Here is a 17,375-nt window from a genome sequence, read left to right on the forward strand (position 1 = left end):
CATCGAGTCTAGTTCCCTGCCCTCATGGGAGGACCAAATACTATCTAGACCATCTCTGATAGGCATTTATCTAACCTACTCTTAAATATCTCCAGAGATGGAGATTCCACACCCTCCCTAGGCAATTTATTCCAGTGTTTAACTACCCTTAGAGTTAGGAACTTTTTCCTAATGTCCAACCTAAACCTCCTTTGCTGCAGTTTAAGCCTATTGCTTCTTGTTCTATCCTTAGCGGCTAAGGTGAACAAGTTTTCTCCCTCCTCCTTATGACATCCTTTTAGATACCTGAAAACTGCAATAATGTATCAGTCTTCTCTTTTCCAAACTAAACAAACCCAATTCTTCAGTCTTCCTTTATAGGTTAGGTTATGTTATCAAGACCGTTAATCATTCTTGTTGCTCTTCTCTGTACTCCAATTTCTCCACATCTTTCTTGAAATGCGGTGCCCAGAACTGGACACAATACTCCAGTTGAGGCCTAACCAGCACAGAGTAGAGCGGAAGAATGACTTCTCGTGTCTTGCTCACAACACACCTGTTAATGCATCCCAGAATCACGTTTGCTTTTTTTGCAACAGCATCACACTGTTGACTCATATTTAGCTTGTGGTCCACTATAACCCCTAGATCCCTTTCTGCCATACTCCTTCCTACACAGTCTCTTCCCATTTTGTATGTGTGAAACTGATTTTACCTTCCTAAGTGGAGCACTTTGCATTTGTCTTTATTAAACTTCATCCTGTTTACCTCAGACCATTTCTCCAATTTGTCTAGATCATTTTGAATTATGACCCTGTCCTCCAAAGCAGTTGCAATCCCTCCCAGTTTGGTGTCATCTGCAAACTTAATAAGCGTACTTTCTATGCCAATATCTAAGTCTTTGATGAAGATATTGAACAAAGCCAGTCCCAGAACAGACCCCTGCAGAACCCCACTTGTTATGCCTTTCCAACAGGATTGGGAACCATTAATAACTACTCTCTGAGTACGGTTATCCAGCCAGTTATGCACCCACCTTGTAGTAGCCCCATCTAAACTGTATTTGCCTAGTTTATCGATAAGAATATCATGCAAGACTGTATCAAATGCCTTACTAAAGTCTAGGTATACCACATCCACCGCTTCTCCCTTATCCACAAGACTCGTTATCCTATCAAAGAAAGCTATCAGATTGGTTTGACATGATTTTTTCTTTACAAATCCATGCTGGCTATTCCCTATCACCTTAGCTCCTTCCAAGTGTTTGCAGATGATTTCCTTAATTACTTGCTCCATTATCTTCCCTGGCACGGAAGTTAAACTAATTGGTCTGTAGTTTCCTGGGTTGTTTTTATTTCCCTTTTTCACAAGGCCTGTCCCCAGACTTATATTAGAGCACCCTGCATTAGCTGCTAATGCCCGCATCTGGCAGCTAGGAATCACCAGTATTGGGGAAATCACAACTACACTCCCTTGCTTCCTTCATCTTCAGTGGAATGGTGGAAGGACCTTGAGTGAGGTATAGGGGAATTCCTACCCCACTCCTTGTGTTGGCTGCCAGTGTCAAAGGTGTGGCTGGAAGCAGACCTTTGACACTGGCAGCCAGGAGAAGGAGTCGGGTAAGAGTTCCCTTATACCACTCAAGGTTCCTTTCCCCACTCCCCTGAGGACGAGGATCCTTCAAGTCTTCGATTTGCTAGATTCATGGTCACGGTGCGCTGGGAGAGTCGTACAAAGAAATCAAAGTGCAGCCCAGGATTGGGGTCTAATTACACATGACTGAGTAACAGTGAAAATTTAGCAATTTAGAGGCCACCTACATTTATGGTTAAATTACTGTTATAGTTAACTGCCTTTTATTAGAGAGACAGGGTAGGTGAGGTAATATCTTTTATTGGACCTACTTCTATTGGTGAGAAAGACAAGCTTTCAAACTTACATAGAGCGTTTCTTCAGGTCCGAGAAACTTACTCAGAGTATGTTACATCTGAGATACTGTGTTCTGCATGTATGTGCAGGTAGGTTAGCTTTGCAATTACTGTAACTCCTTCATCCCATGAGTTGCACCTAGGGAAAGCTTAGCTAAGGAAAGCTAGCTTCATCTTTAATTGTTCCGTCCCCTGTTTTGCAACTAAAGAAGGCTGTGCTGGCAGCTGAAAAGAAAACGTAAAGTGCACAGGACCTGACTGAATTATTAACGTAGATTCCTCAGAGAGAAGAACACTTGTGTAAAAAAGTCTATTTCAGTAAAGTTCTTTAGAATAATTGACAATGAAAATAATATAAACAGTCATGAATGAAACAAAATATTACAAGGTATGTGTGTATCTAAGGCTGCAGAATAAATATTATGGCATTATAATGCATTATTTAACATGTAGCATGTGATCCTATAATTAGAGCAGTATCACAAGTCATATACTCAAGGGACAGCATTGAAGTTACTCATGCAAACTTAATTCAGCAATTTCCTAGCTGCTGTGGGGGTTAACTGTGTAACAAGAAAATTCTCAGCATTTTAATGGAGTTTTAAATATATACAGCAGAGGGCAGCAGTGTTATTGAATTGACCATAGAGTTTGTACCTTTGTTACTAGGAAAGAGACAAAGAAAACTGAGAGTTTAAAGGGGGATCAAGAAGAACTGGAGAAACCAGTTGACTGTCCATGAATGCTGTTCCTGCCTGGATTTATAAAGCCAAACCTTTATATATCTCTAGCACAACTGAGGGAGATACGGAATAGCAAATTGCTAAAATACAAATTTGCAGTTGGGTCTTTATGTGAACCCTGTTAAAAATATCACCACAATATTTTTTAATGCTTTAAATGAATTTTCCACATTTTTTATAGTGCCATATATTTTTCAGTATCTTATTAAGATGAAATTGAGCCTGACCTGCACGAAAACTTCCAAACTGCTTAAGTCCTGAGGTGAAGGAGCCACCAGCAAAACAGGGAGGACCATTTGTAACCCATATGCACTGCAGGGGTAATCTTTGTGCTAGCACATAGCCTGGTGCAAAGGCAGCAGGGGCCAGGGATGAGGATAGACCAGAGGAGATTGCAGATAACCGTGGCTGTTACACAACATACAAGTGTGTTGGCATGACTACTGCTATTCCCTTCTCCCTCTTAGTGGCCACAGGGGCTGTTCTGTGGCATCAGACCCCAGTCTGGGGAGACTAGATTTGACCTTCCCAACCCTCCCACCCCGGTACTTCAGCAGCCTGATTAATGGCCTTATGCTGATGAAATGAATTTCACCTCATGTACTTGAAAGAGAAAAAATATTGAGTTATATAAACAAGTCCAAAAATAAAATCAAACAGTAGCTACAATAGCTAAGATCCCTTCACCCCTGAAATAAGATGCTTGTTATATAGATCTTTAACACTTGCATGCTAAAAAAATCCAGAATAGGATCTAGAAATATTGAGAGAGCGAGAGAGAGAGACAAAATGAACAAATACCCATGATATGTGTTAAAACAATTGCACATCTTTCCTCCTCTTTATCTTCTCATTATGGACAGTTTGCAAAAAGTATCTGGCTTTGAAAAATTAAAGTACCCATTTAGTTGGCCAAACTATATAGGTTGTGATGCAATTGTGCATGCATTTGAAGGGTGCAGAGCAATTGCTGAAGGTGCTTTCCGAGAGCGTGGTCTTGGTGCTTGGGTGTGGATTATATATGTTTAGCACAGGACCCAAGGGGGAAAGGTAAAGATGGCTGCAAGCCCGGGCACTTCCTTGAGCAGGTTTGCATTCAATGAAAATTTGAGCAGTTCTTGGCAGCACCACATGTGAGGCTTCTTATGAATTAGTCGCCAATTCCTTAGTTCCTGAGCAGTGGCTATTCTTCCATATTCACGTGAAACAGATGATGGGAGAGCCCCTAAGCATGCACACAGACCCTGTTTATAGGACAATAGAAGAGGCAGCTAGAGGAGGTCTTGCCTCTCGCATGGGTGAAAAGGAGTACATGGAGCAGGGTTTTTGCTGAGGGAGGGAAAAGTGTTCTTGGTGCAACTGTCTAGGGGAGGATTTGGTAGTGGAATTCGTGGGAAATGCCTTTTGTAGCTTGAAGGTCTTGTCTAGGGCAGCTGGGGGCATGATTTAAGATGCCTATGGAAGTTGGGTGTGTGGGAATTAGTGGAAGAGTGTATGAAAGTGGGAATGGATGTTGGCAATGCCAGTATTCTTTCCCAGCCTTGTCTTGCTCTTGCTGCTCCCTCTTGTACTACTGCCACTGCCTCCCTGCTTTTGCAAGCTGCCCAGGACTGAGGAGAGAGCTGAGTAGCAAAAACAGTGACAAAAAGGGCACTTGGCAACCTGCAGACCAGCCACTGCAAAGTAGGCCCTCGAGGAGTAACCACAGAGCTATCCCTACAGCTTTTGTGGATGCATGAGGGAGTTCCTGAGTGCATGCCATGCCAGATGCACAATGACCCATGAGAGCTCTTATGTTAAATATAGTGGGCCAAGTTCTCTTCTCAGCTACACTGAAGTCCATGGAATTGCACCAAAGCAATTCAGGGGGGGGGAAAATGGTTCTGTTTCTTTGTTTCATTGTTTGCTGATGTGATTCATTATTGAAGCCAAGATGTTTTGGGATAAGACAATAAAAAAAATCACAATACTAAAAACACAAACAACAAAAACTTAATAAAATCTTGCCCAAAAAATATAATTATAGCATGCAATTCAATAGCAAAATCTATCCAACAATATCAATTCATCTTATAAACAATAATGGTCTGATTATGGTGTCATACCAGTTTTACACTAGTGTAATCTATTGATTTCAGCAGAGTCACTCCTGTTTTTACAACAATGTAGGAAAAATCAGAATCAGGTCCTGATTAATTAAACCTTATCACTTCTCTCTGAGGTTGTTAATATTGACCTTTGTTTTAAAGTTGAAGAAATTAAGACATGGAGAGCAAATGGGACATGGAGAAAGAGAGACAAGTGACTTATGCAAGGTTGCAAGCACATTGGTGTCAGTTTCATCAATAGATACTACAGTGATTGGTGTCTATAAATAACAAAAATAGACTAGATAAAGCAGATAGATACAGCCCAGATCTCCTGATTCCTAGTCCTGTGTTTTAGCTGTTGGACTATGATAGTCAAGTTTTAAGAGTGCAAAAGAAAGCCCTTGGTAATTCTGAGATATTGTTGCAAATTACTACCAGGCATGCATAATTAAATTCATAAATATATATTGTCAGAACATATGATTATGAAAATTGTCTTTCTTTAAATGGACTGCTCTGATGTACAACATATTTTTTTTAACTAAGATGGCTTTTTACTACAAAATGAAACAATTTGAGGTCTAAAGTGAAAAACCTTTAGCTGATAGTTTTTTGTTCTGCTGAATACATGTATTATGCATCAGGGTGCTCGGGGTTATAAATGTGCTTTGAGCTTGCTGTAATTTATAAGACTTCACTTGTGGCTGATTTATAGGAAATTTCATTAATCTCTACAGTGGAGGGACCTTGCAGATAGCAGCAGATTGAAAATGAACCCAAGGCTGGGGGCTTTAGGAACTACCACAAATGAATCAGCACTGAAAAACTTTGAATAGTGATGATCATTTGCAGAGTGTAAAGGTCTCTTCCCCCCCCCCCCACCCCTTATACTAAGATCTGAAGGAAAATTTTTGGAGGTAACAGTGAAATTACCAACCCTGCAGCTACCAAGATATATATATTTTTAAATTTAAACAGCTATTCTTTATTTCTGTGTTCAGCACACATTTACTAATGAGTGTTTCTCTGCTGTTGCTGCTGCTACTAAACCATAGAATGGAGGAGGAAATATGAAATTGAATGAGTCTGTTTAATGATGGGGGAGAGCTGATGCTCAGCAGTTCTCATAAAGCTTTTTTTTTAACTGCTCCCCTGAAATAAGCAAAATGTTTTACTAGCATTTTTGTGACCTTCTACATCCAGTTGTAAAAACTTTGCTTGCAATAAAATCCCCGTCTTGTTGTCACATTTGCAGTGGTGTACGGGTTCACATATGCAGTTCTGATTTAAAACAGGGAGTTGGGACTTTCGCTTGCACCTGCCAGTGTGTCTTTTTAACAGTTCTTTTATTTAGAATGTGCCCAGCAAGTTTAAAACCATGCATAATTTGGAGGTTCCTATCCTAACCATTATTACCTGTACTGGCTTTTCAGGTTCTTGTCACTGGAACTCTGGGCTTCCCTTCTGTATCTTAAGGATGAGTCTCTCTGCTAAGCACTGTTGTGCTGGTACTGGCTATCTGTCATCCAGTTATACACATTATAAACTAAAATGAAGTATGGACTGAGAGTCTAGTTTCTGGAATGGCCCAAGCTCCATTGCAAGTTAGAGCATGCAGAGTTGCAAACATTAAAATCTGTGCCTAATAGAATAGGTAGAGGTACCTAATAGGTAGAGGTTGACTGAAAAGTGTGGAGAAAAATTGATCTATAACACTGTAACTTTTAATATTTAGAGTTAATTTAATGTTATTTTTCCCCTCTTCCTTTCTTTCTTTCAGACGATTCAAATTCCAGAAGGACCAACACCAAATAAATTATGAATGTTGAACAAGATGACCTTACATCCACAGCAGATAATGATAGGTCCTAGGTTTAACAGGGCCCTATTTGACCCCCTGCTTGTGGTGCTACTGGCTCTTCAACTTCTTGTGGTGGCTGGTCTAGTCAGGGCTCAAACTTGCCCTTCTGTCTGCTCCTGCAGCAACCAGTTCAGCAAAGTGATCTGTGTGCGGAAGAATCTGAGAGAGGTTCCAGACGGCATCTCCACCAACACACGGTTATTGAATCTCCATGAGAACCAGATCCAAATAATTAAAGTGAATAGCTTCAAACATTTGAGACACCTGGAAATCTTGCAGTTGAGTAGAAATCACATTAGAACCATTGAAATAGGGGCCTTCAATGGTCTGGCCAATCTCAACACTCTGGAACTTTTTGACAATCGTCTTACCACCATCCCTAATGGGGCTTTTGTATACCTGTCAAAACTGAAGGAGCTTTGGTTGAGAAACAATCCTATAGAGAGCATCCCTTCTTATGCTTTTAACAGAATCCCTTCCCTACGTAGATTGGATTTGGGGGAATTAAAAAGGCTTTCATACATCTCAGAAGGTGCCTTTGAAGGTCTATCCAATTTGAGGTATTTGAACCTTGCCATGTGCAACCTTCGAGAGATCCCTAACCTCACACCACTCATAAAACTGGATGAGTTAGATCTTTCTGGGAACCATCTGACAGCCATCAGGCCGGGGTCCTTCCAAGGGTTAATGCATCTTCAAAAATTGTGGATGATACAGTCCCAGATTCAAGTGATTGAAAGGAATGCCTTTGATAACCTTCAGTCACTGGTGGAAATCAACCTGGCACACAACAACCTAACACTACTGCCTCATGATCTCTTCACACCACTCCGCCTAGAAAGGATCCACCTGCACCACAATCCTTGGAACTGCAACTGTGACATTCTTTGGCTCAGCTGGTGGATTAAGGACAAAGCACCCTCCAACACTGCATGCTGTGCTCGCTGCAACACACCCCCCAGTTTGAAAGGAAGGTACATCGGTGAGCTGGACCTGAATTATTTCACGTGTTATGCTCCGGTGATAGTGGAGCCACCAGCAGACCTCAACGTCACAGAAGGCATGGCTGCAGAACTGAAATGCCGAGCATCGACCTCCCTGACCTCTGTATCTTGGATTACTCCAAATGGATCGGTTATGACGCATGGGGCATACCGAGTTCGGATTGCTGTGCTCAGTGATGGCACATTAAATTTTACAAAGGTGACCGTGCAAGACACGGGCTTGTATACCTGCATGGTGAGTAACTCTGTTGGGAATACTACAGCTTCTGCCACACTGAACGTCACTGCACTGGACAATGGTTACACATACTTTTCAACTGTCACGGTAGAGACTATGGAACCTTCTCAGGATGAGGCACGGACCACAGAGCAGATTGGGCCCACACCAGTTATTGACTGGGAGACCACTAATGTGACAACTTCTCTTACTCCACAGAGCACAAGGTCGACAGAGAAAACATTTACCATCCCAGTGACAGATGCAAGCAATGGGATCCCAGGAATAGATGAGGTTATGAAGACTACCAAAATCATAATTGGTTGTTTTGTGGCTATCACTCTCATGGCCGCTGTGATGCTGGTAATTTTCTACAAAATGAGGAAACAGCATCACCGGCAGAACCACCATGCTCCAACACGGACTGTAGAGATCATTAACGTGGATGATGAGCTTACAGGTGATACACCCATAGAGAGTCACTTGCCCATGCCAGCGATAGAGCATGAGCACCTAAATCATTATAACTCTTATAAGTCTCCTTTCAACCACACAACAACAGTTAACACAATAAATTCAATACACAGTTCAGTGCATGAACCGTTATTGATCAGAATGAACTCAAAAGACAATGTACAAGAGACTCAGATCTAAAATATTTACAAAATTGGGGGGAGGGGAAATACAAAAAAGACGGTTTATAAAACAAATGACACAAATGACTGGGCTAAATCTACTGTTTCAAAAAAAGTGTCTTTACAAAAAAAAAGAAATTTATTTATTAAAAATTCTATTGTGATCTAAAGCAGACAAAATTATGTGTATTCCTCAAAACCTCTTTTTGCTGCACTTATTTACCCCTCTTCCTCCTTTCTCCCTCCCCTACCTGCCCCAACCCCATTTGCCATATTTTTCATAGGAGATCTTGATTCCCTAAAAGAACTGGTCTAGGAAATTTTGTAAGAATTCTGTCATACTTTGGGAATTTTTATGGTGAACTCTAGTGGTGAGAGTCAGTCGATTTTGTCTCTTTTTTCTGTTTTATTTTTTTCTTTTCTCATACCCTTCTTGAAATGGTTCTACAGGGAATGGAGCATTAGCAGTAGATTTGTAAGTGAGAAACAAGGAACAAGCAACAATAACAACAAAAAAGCAAAGTCTTTTTTTTTCATGTAATGACCTGTTCTGTATTTGCCAAGAGGACCATTCTGTGGAAGAAGAAACAAAAATCTAAGAAATTAATTTACTTGTGAACATCTACAAAAATCATGATCTTTTAAACAATTATAGAACCAGAATTTGTAGTTCAATCACTAAAATAAGATTATAAATAAAATATTGTTGTTTTTTTTCTGTACTCGGATACAGCTTATTTTCAGTGTGGCTTTAAAAAATTAAAAGTTTCTTAGAAATTTTACAGTATTCTGCTGTGATGGTCTAAAACACGACAGCTTAAGAGTATTCCTGCTGTATTTTGGATCATTACTGAAGAATAGCATTGTTTTTATTTTAGTATATATAACAGCGTACTAGATAATAAAAATACCTGACTTTTAATGCAAAATTATAATGACTCAGTGTAAGGGAACTTTCAATTGTCTCCATTGTATTCAAAGAAGTATTCTTCAGTCTGCGAAAGATATCTACACAGAGTTCAGGTACAAAAGGGCTGACTAGACAATGGTGGAAGTTTTGTTCTTATTTTAAATGTTACTTGTACATGGGGGGAAGGGTTGTCAAAAATAATATTGCTTTTAATCTTCAAATCCAGACATTTTGATTGCCTTGGAAGGTCTCCTACTTGTAAATATGAAATCTGTTTAGATATCCAAGATACATCTCTGAGTCCATATTCCTGATGGTTGCAAAATGAAATCAAGGTGCTTTGAAAGCAGTGGATTAACCCAGAAGAAAAATCAGTCTAACACACCTTTTTAGCCAAATTCACAGATGAGTCCAAGTTGCTGTAACCTGCACCTTCTTTTGGTCCCCTTTACATATATGTGATTCCCTGACTGAAAGGATAAATGCTCTAGCGAATATTACAGCAGAAAGTCTAATCTAAAGAGGAAATCGGAGAGAGGTGACGCTGAATAACAATATGCAGGAAGCATAAGTATAGTGCAGAGGGAAACCCAAAGTCCTATAATAATCTCAGAAAAATATTTGGAGACATTATCCTTCAATGTATTACATGAAAAATAATATATACTCTAAGGGAATTTTAATAGGGAATGAAGAAAGATCTGGATTAGACATACTGAAATACTGGGGAGAAGGTTGTTTTATGACTACTTTGCTTGCTAGTCCTCCACTTGAAATGCACTGCTCCATTTTAGTAGTGTTCCTACTGAATTCCATATAGACATTGTGGCATAGTCTATCCAGAAACATTGCAGATGCATTTTGTTCAGGGTAAGGTGTTCAGATATTATGGTGATGAGAGTGGTATAAGAATCTATGTAGAACAGAGTCTCTAGTCTATACAGGAGGTGCATTTTGCCTAAGGTGTCTGCTCCATCCAGTAGTACTGGAGGTGTATTAAATTTTTGTCTCTTGTGCCTTGGCCATCTGGAAGCAGCAGATTGGCTGTTGGGGAGCTTTCCATTACAAAAATTGTGTCCACTTTTTTATTAAAATGCTGCTGAGCACTATTTTTTTAAAGCATAAAATGTTAATTGAGCTATAGCTTGACCCTATTCATAATCAAAGATTTTAAAGAAATAAATAAAAATGCATAAAAAATTGTAAAATACTCCCTCTCCCTCCCTCCCCCCATGGATATCCTTAGCTGCTCATTATAAGGTTAAGGAAAAGACCCCTATTGGCATTATCTTGGGGGAGGAGAAGAGGAGAGGATGGTGGCTTATGCATATTAATGCAGAAAGGGGTTGGAAAGGCTTAGATGGCTCCTCCACGCAGAGTTTATTTAAGTTTAAAGTAACTATAGGTGATCTCTGAAGCTTACTTGGATAGAAAAGATGTTACTAAAAGTCTGGCTATGATGTGCATTAATTTAAAAGAGCCCTGCAATTTCAGCTTCTGATGTTTGCATACTGTTGGGAGATGTCCCACAAATGGAAAGGAGACTAACGGAGTACACCTGACTCTATGGAAAATCCCCCTCCCCTCGAGATTAACAGACACTATCACCTAGATTAAGGTGCAACATTTTGATCATGCACAGGAAGCAGGAAGTGAAACTAACTGGTCTAATTTTACTTGTCAAATGAAATGCAAAAAAAAAAATAAACATCAACAAGGAACAGTAAATCAGTATTTTAAATGCTCTTGATTTGAATAAATAAGGTGTTCTTAGTTATATGGTAGTGGATTCTCTCTAACCATGGTTTATTACAGCTGACCAAAAAAATGGCAATTATTTTTCCAGGATATTTGGGGAGGGGAGAGGAGTTTTGTTTGTTTGTTTGTTTGTTTTTTGGTCAAAATGTCCCGAGAGAATTTTTTGGTTTTTCGAAAAATAACTGTAACCGAAATTGTGGATGAGAGGGTGGGGAGAGGAAGTTTTCAAAAACGGTTTTTGATCATTATTTTTGTACTGAACAGTTTTTGGTTCTGATTGTTCATCAAAATTATTTTTTGTGAAAAAAATTAATCAGCCAGCTCTACTGATCCATTTGAAACCACACCAATGCTGACACCCACGGGGGGGCTCTGCATTCTTGTTAGCCCCTGGGGATTCCTTTTGTTTTTCCCTACTTCTCTGCTACCCAGCTGTGGCACTGTCATTGCCTTTCCAACCCAGAATAACTGCACAGGGTCCTCCCCAGAGCTAGTCAACACCATACCTTTAACGCCAGCGGGGATGTGGAATAACGTGAGAGATGTCACTAGCTGCGGCAGCTCTGCCACTTCAGAGTTAGAAGCTGAGAATGAAACCTATATGTCCTGTATGGCAGAGGACAGCTACCAGGTTGCTATAATGAATTTGCTCGTATTGGTGACACTCTAGATGAGCTATGAAATATTATTTCTTGCACAGGAGCAACAAATGTAATCTTGATTATGAAGTGTCATTTTTTTTTTAGTGTACACATGGGAAAAGGTAAAATAATTTTCAATTCACCTGATCAAGTTGTACAGAGTTAGCTGCTTTCTTCTACAAATACAAATTGCAGAGGATTTTTTCTCAGGAATAGTCTTCAAGTGCACAAAAAGAGGTATGATTATAGGGCTTGAAGTATGCAGGAGCGTGAGAAAAAAAAATAGGTTGCATAACATGAGCATGTTATATTACTCTGAAACACGCTAAATGTACAAAAATTGTTATGTTGCTGGATTTCTCTTTCTACAGAAAATAGTCTGTGCATTAAAAAAATAATGTGGAAGGGTTTCCAGATGCCATTTTACATAGATGACACTGTGGGTCAGGTGCAGTATAAGAAAAAGGGGAAAACTAAACTGATGTATTTGGAATCTGACAGTCTAGATTTGATGTGGTGTGTGAAGGCTTCACTGGTGTGAGATATGAGTATGATTTACCACAGTCCTTTGGACAAGAAGGATGAAGAATTCCATAAAGCTGTTTTCCCCTTCCCTTAAGTGCATATTCCCATATATTCATGTCTTAAGGATAGCATTTTTTATTAATTAATTAAGGCTTGCTTTTCTTTTTGAGATCCAAAAGATAAAGGTCCAGGAAACATTAGAAGCGGAAGGGGCAGAACCTGTACAATTTCACTGCAAATAAATACATAAAACCAAGTTTTAGTCTATACTCCATGATATAGTAAGAACCACATATATTACCAGTTTTCTCAAATGTCTCTGTTCCTCCTCGGTATAAATATGCATGTATGACCAAAGATGCACTTAATCCAGTGGCACACAGCTCTAGCAGCTCCATTTACAGTTGTTCTAGTAATAACCAGGAGATTAATGAGTTCCAGTGATTACAGTCTCTGTATTGGCATTAACTGGCAAAAGCCGCCACTTCTGCTGCTATTCAGATAGTGCAGAACTGATGAGGGGATTATGGGCATGCATAGCTTTGGGCAGATACTGGAGAGCCTACCCAGGGGGGCTGCAGTGCCTGGGCACCATGAAGCCTGTCTTTGTGGTGGTTCCCTGTGCATGGCCACACAGCAAGGATCCGGATGGGAAGAGTATTGTTGTAGGGATGTAGTTTCACTGGCTGCTCCCCACCTCGGAGGACAGATGCAGTAGTTAGTAAGGACTAAAGTAATGCAGCATCCAGTGCATAGTGACTGGAAATAGGAGGGTGGGATTTCCTTCTTTCCGGTCTCTGGTTAACTCCGCTACACCAAACCAAGCTCCAAGTCTTTAATTCAAGCAATAAGATGTAAGCCTTAGTCAATATGGCTGAATCCCATACATTGACCTACATTGTGAATTTTGCATCAGTGGCAAAGTCATCATATTTTCATAAATGTTGCTCTGGAGCAGTCTGGCCTAGTGGGTAATGCACTGGAATGCGACTCCGGACACCTGGGGTCTTTTCCTGGCTCTGCTATTGTCCTGCTGGGTGAGCTTGAACAAAGTCTTTGCCTCTGGGTGGGGCAGGGTTCCTCTTACAATGTCTTTGCTTCTCCTGGCTCCCTGGTCAGGAGTCCTGTGGAGGTTTTGGCTGGCTCTCAGTTGCAGATGCCAGGCTGGATCTCTGCCTCTCTGGCATCTGTAGAGCTGGAATTGCCATCACCCACACACTAGATCCCACAGCACATCAAAGACTCCCTTTGTGGGGAGTAGGAGTTAATTAGACTCCCTGAGCTCTTCCGCTTCTTGCTGAGCTCCAACTCAAAACTGAAATTAAACTTAGTCTCTGTGTTTCTCAATCATACTGTCCCCTCCCACTGACTCATCATTGGCCCAGCAAACTCATCCCATGCAGAAGCCTCCATAGTGGCCTCTGCAGGAATTGCTAGTTCATACTGTCCCCACTCCTGACTCCAAGCATGCTGGAAATGGTGTCGGAGGGTGCTAGTAGCCATTATTGCTCCAGAAGCTGGAAAATTCCAAGATGAGGTTATACCTAAGTGATTTACATCAAGCAGGATTTGGCCTGTGGCAGTCAGCAACCTACCAGAGCACGTGTATTCTTGCTTTCATTCCTTTATAGCTTACATTTATACGGTATGGTGTATCCTGAAAGCTCCCAAAATGCTTTACAAATGGCTGGGTAAGTGAACCTATTTTAAATTCTATCTGAGGTTCACGAATGTTCCAACCCTATTCCAGTACTTTATTTTGGCTGAATGAGGAAACACTGAAGTACCCAGAGAAGTGACTATGGTTATTTTATATAGACAAGGATAGGAAAAAATCTATATTTTTTGCAACTTTGAAGAATTTCATGTTAAAAATATGGTAGAAGATCATTACATTTTTTCTGACATGAAGAAGGAATTTCTATAGTGATTAAAGCATGTACTGGTAGTCATGACTCCTCTGGGGGTTCTGAGAAAACATATGCCTCATGTCAGCCCTAACACACTCTAGTACTAATGAAAACATTTCTCCATACTCAGGGACTGCAAATACAAGGATTCTGGCTGCCCTCTGTCTACTGCTGATGTGTGTGGACTTCCTGGACCTTCTAATTTGCTTGCACACTCATACAGCAGCATCCAGAATCTGATCTTTCAGCTCTGGAATACTCTCCCAGGGAGAGCAGATGCAGAAAACCTCTGTTAGGTCATCTAGTTTCTCTCCCCATGTTCCCCAGCCAGCACAGGTTCACTCACTGTGATCTCCAGGGGTTGCTTGTGTCTGGGTCTAAAGGGCTCAACAATGAAGTTTCCTGCATTTTCTCTGATTCTGTATTTCAGTAACAATATTTTGTTATGTATCCAGGGCTTCAGAAGGCTGTTTTGGATCTGGTTACCAATCAAAAGAGTAAGGGTAAGTTATAGTGGTAGTTTAATAATTAGATTATTATTAATACAAATGTCCTTTAGTTCCCTGTCAGGGGGAGGCAGTAATAAATTATAAATAATTTATTATGATACCAAAGAGCAAGCAAGAGAGTTCACATACTATGAAAAAAATGCATGTGTGTGCATGTGTGCACACACACACACACGCACATATATGTGCAGTGTGGTATTATTTAAGAGTGGTATACTACAGATGGGATTAGAGAAATGAAAAAGGAAACATACCTATGGAGAAAGAGAGAAAGTAATGGATGAGTTGTGGTGGATGTCCAGGAGAACTGAACTGAGGTGTCTGCAAAAGAGATTTGGTCACTTAAGTACTTATCTCCAGTAATCGAATCCCCCTCCTTCTCTCCCCCCACCCCCAAAGGAAAGCTGTGGTTTAGTTGTTTCAGCATAGAGATGGATTTTTCTTTTGCCTCTGCCACTAACTTGCTGTGTAGTTTTAAGTCTTTGTCTTAACTAGAGCTGGTCTGAATTTTTTTCACAAAATGGTTTTTCATCAGAAAATGACAATTCACTGAAACCTGTATTTTTTTTGTGGGACCATACCAGTTTCAATAAAACTGTTGTTGGGAAAAACTCGTCCGGTCCAGGATAGAATTGTGGGGCAAAGAGACAGAGAACCCCCACAATAGCCAATAGCCAAGAACATGCACCTGGGACATGGGAGACCCACAATTCACATTCTTTCTCTGCTTGATATGTGTCACGGACTGGCACCCAGGTCTCACACCTCCCAGGAGAAAATGCCAGTCACAAGTTATTGGATATTGTGGGGGAGACTCTAACAAGTCTCTCTTGTTAGAGCTGTTCCACTGTGTATACATAATTAAATGAATATTAATTGAGTCAGAGATTGACGCAGTAGACTGGTGGTTAGGTCACTCACCTGGGAAGTAGGAGAGTCAGCTTCAAGTCCCTCCTCTGATTCAGATAGAGCAGCAACTTGAATCTGGTGTCACATTTCCTAGGTGTGTACCCTTACCACTAGTAGCTATTCTGGGCTGCCTTTCTCTCTTTCTGGTTTATTATAAAAAATGTCAAAAGTTTCATATCATTGCAGACTGGTAAAATATTTGAAATCATGGAAATTTTCACAGCTCTAGTCTTAACTTCTCTATAAGAAACTGGGATACAGAGCTGGCTCCAGGGTTTTTGCCACCCCAAGCAGAAAAAAGGAAAAAAAAAAAAAGCTGCGATCGCGATCTGCAGCTCTATTGCCGCCGCTTCAGTCTTCGGAGGCAATTTGCTGACTGGTCCTTTGCTCCAAGAGGGAGTGAGAGACCCAGCGCCGAATTGCCACCAAAGACCCGGACGTGCCGCCCCTCACAGTTGGCCGCCCCAAGCAGCTGCTTGCTGGGCTGGTGCCTGGAGCCGGCCCTGCTGGGATAACAGTATTTTGATCTCAAAGGAGAGTAAACTCTCCTTTGAGATCTTAGGGTACGTCTACACTACGGGACTAATCCGAATTTGCATAAACCGGTTTTGTAAAACAGATTGTATAAAATCGAGTGCGCGCGGCCACACTAAACACATTAAATCGGTGGTGTGCATCCACGGTCCGAGGCTAGCATCGACTTCTGGAGCGTTGCACTGTGGGTAGCTATTCCGTAGCTATCCCATAGTTCCAGCCTCCCCGCCCCTTGGAATTTCCGGGTTGAGATCCCAGTGCCTGATGGGGCAATAATCATTGTCGCGGGTGGTTCTGGGTAAATGTCGTCAGTCACTCCTTCCTCTGGGAAAGCAACGGCAGACAAGCATTTCGCGGCTTTTTTCCCTGGATTGCCCTGGCAGATGACATAGCATGGCAATCATGGAGCCTGTTTTGCCTTTTGTGACTGTCACCGTATGTGTACTAGATGCTGCTGACAGAGGCGATTCAGCAGCGCTACACAGCAGCATGCTTTTGCTTTTGCATGACAGCAGAGATGGTTATCAGCCATACTGTACCATCTACCAATCCATAAATTGGTAATAAGATGATCGTGGCTACCAGTCCTTTTGCACTGTTCCATTTGCTGCTGTCATAAGTGCCCCTGGCTGCTCTTAGCCAGGGGCACAAAAGCCAAAATTGGGAATGACTCCCTGAGTCAATCCCTCCTTTTTGGTATCTAAAAATAGAATCAGTCCTGCCTAGAATATGGGCAAGTGTACTAGAGAACCACTGTATCAGAGAACCAGAGAGCACAGCTGCTCTGTGTCAGATCCTGCAGAAATTATGAGCTGTATGCTATTCACAGGGGGTGCTCCTGCAACAACCCCACCTGTTCATTCCATTCTTCCCCCAGCCTTCCTGGGCTACCGTAGCATTGTCCCCCCACTTGTGTGATGAAGTAATAAAGAATGCAGGAATAAGACACAGTGACTTGTTAGTGAGATATGAGTGGAAGGCAGCCTCCAGCTGCTATGATAGTCCAGACAGGACAGTAAGGAGTGTGTAGGAGAGGAGCCCAGCATCCCTCTGCTAGTTCAGGGGCACTTGAATCTTTTCTTTACACATGAAGGGTGGGGGCTGATGGAGCTCAGCCCCCTGTTGCTATGACGACGATGGTTATCAGCCATACTGTACCATCTACCAGGAAAAATTAGGACCAGGCACCCTTGATCGACCTGACAGATGCTAGTCAGCATGG

The 17,375-nt window shown here is 41.3% G+C and overlaps 1 protein-coding gene across 4 annotated transcripts in view; it reads left to right on the plus strand.

The window, feature by feature from the left end:
- The window catches only part of LRRC4C (leucine rich repeat containing 4C), a 77,027-nt gene extending 67,921 nt beyond the window's left edge, over positions 1 to 9,106 (plus strand). For all 4 annotated transcript variants that reach the window (XM_039538624.1, XM_039538622.1, XM_039538621.1 and 1 more), the window contains one exon: positions 6,521 to 9,106. In XM_039538624.1, coding sequence (XP_039394558.1) covers positions 6,563 to 8,476 — 1,914 coding nt within the window. In that variant the 5' untranslated portion in view covers positions 6,521 to 6,562 and the 3' untranslated portion in view covers positions 8,477 to 9,106. The remainder of the gene's footprint in view (positions 1 to 6,520) is intronic.
- Positions 9,107 to 17,375: the final 8,269 nt, after the last annotated feature.

Source organism: Mauremys reevesii, linkage group 4 (assembly GCF_016161935.1).
Source record: "Mauremys reevesii isolate NIE-2019 linkage group 4, ASM1616193v1, whole genome shotgun sequence".
Taxonomy (NCBI): Eukaryota; Metazoa; Chordata; order Testudines; family Geoemydidae; genus Mauremys; species Mauremys reevesii.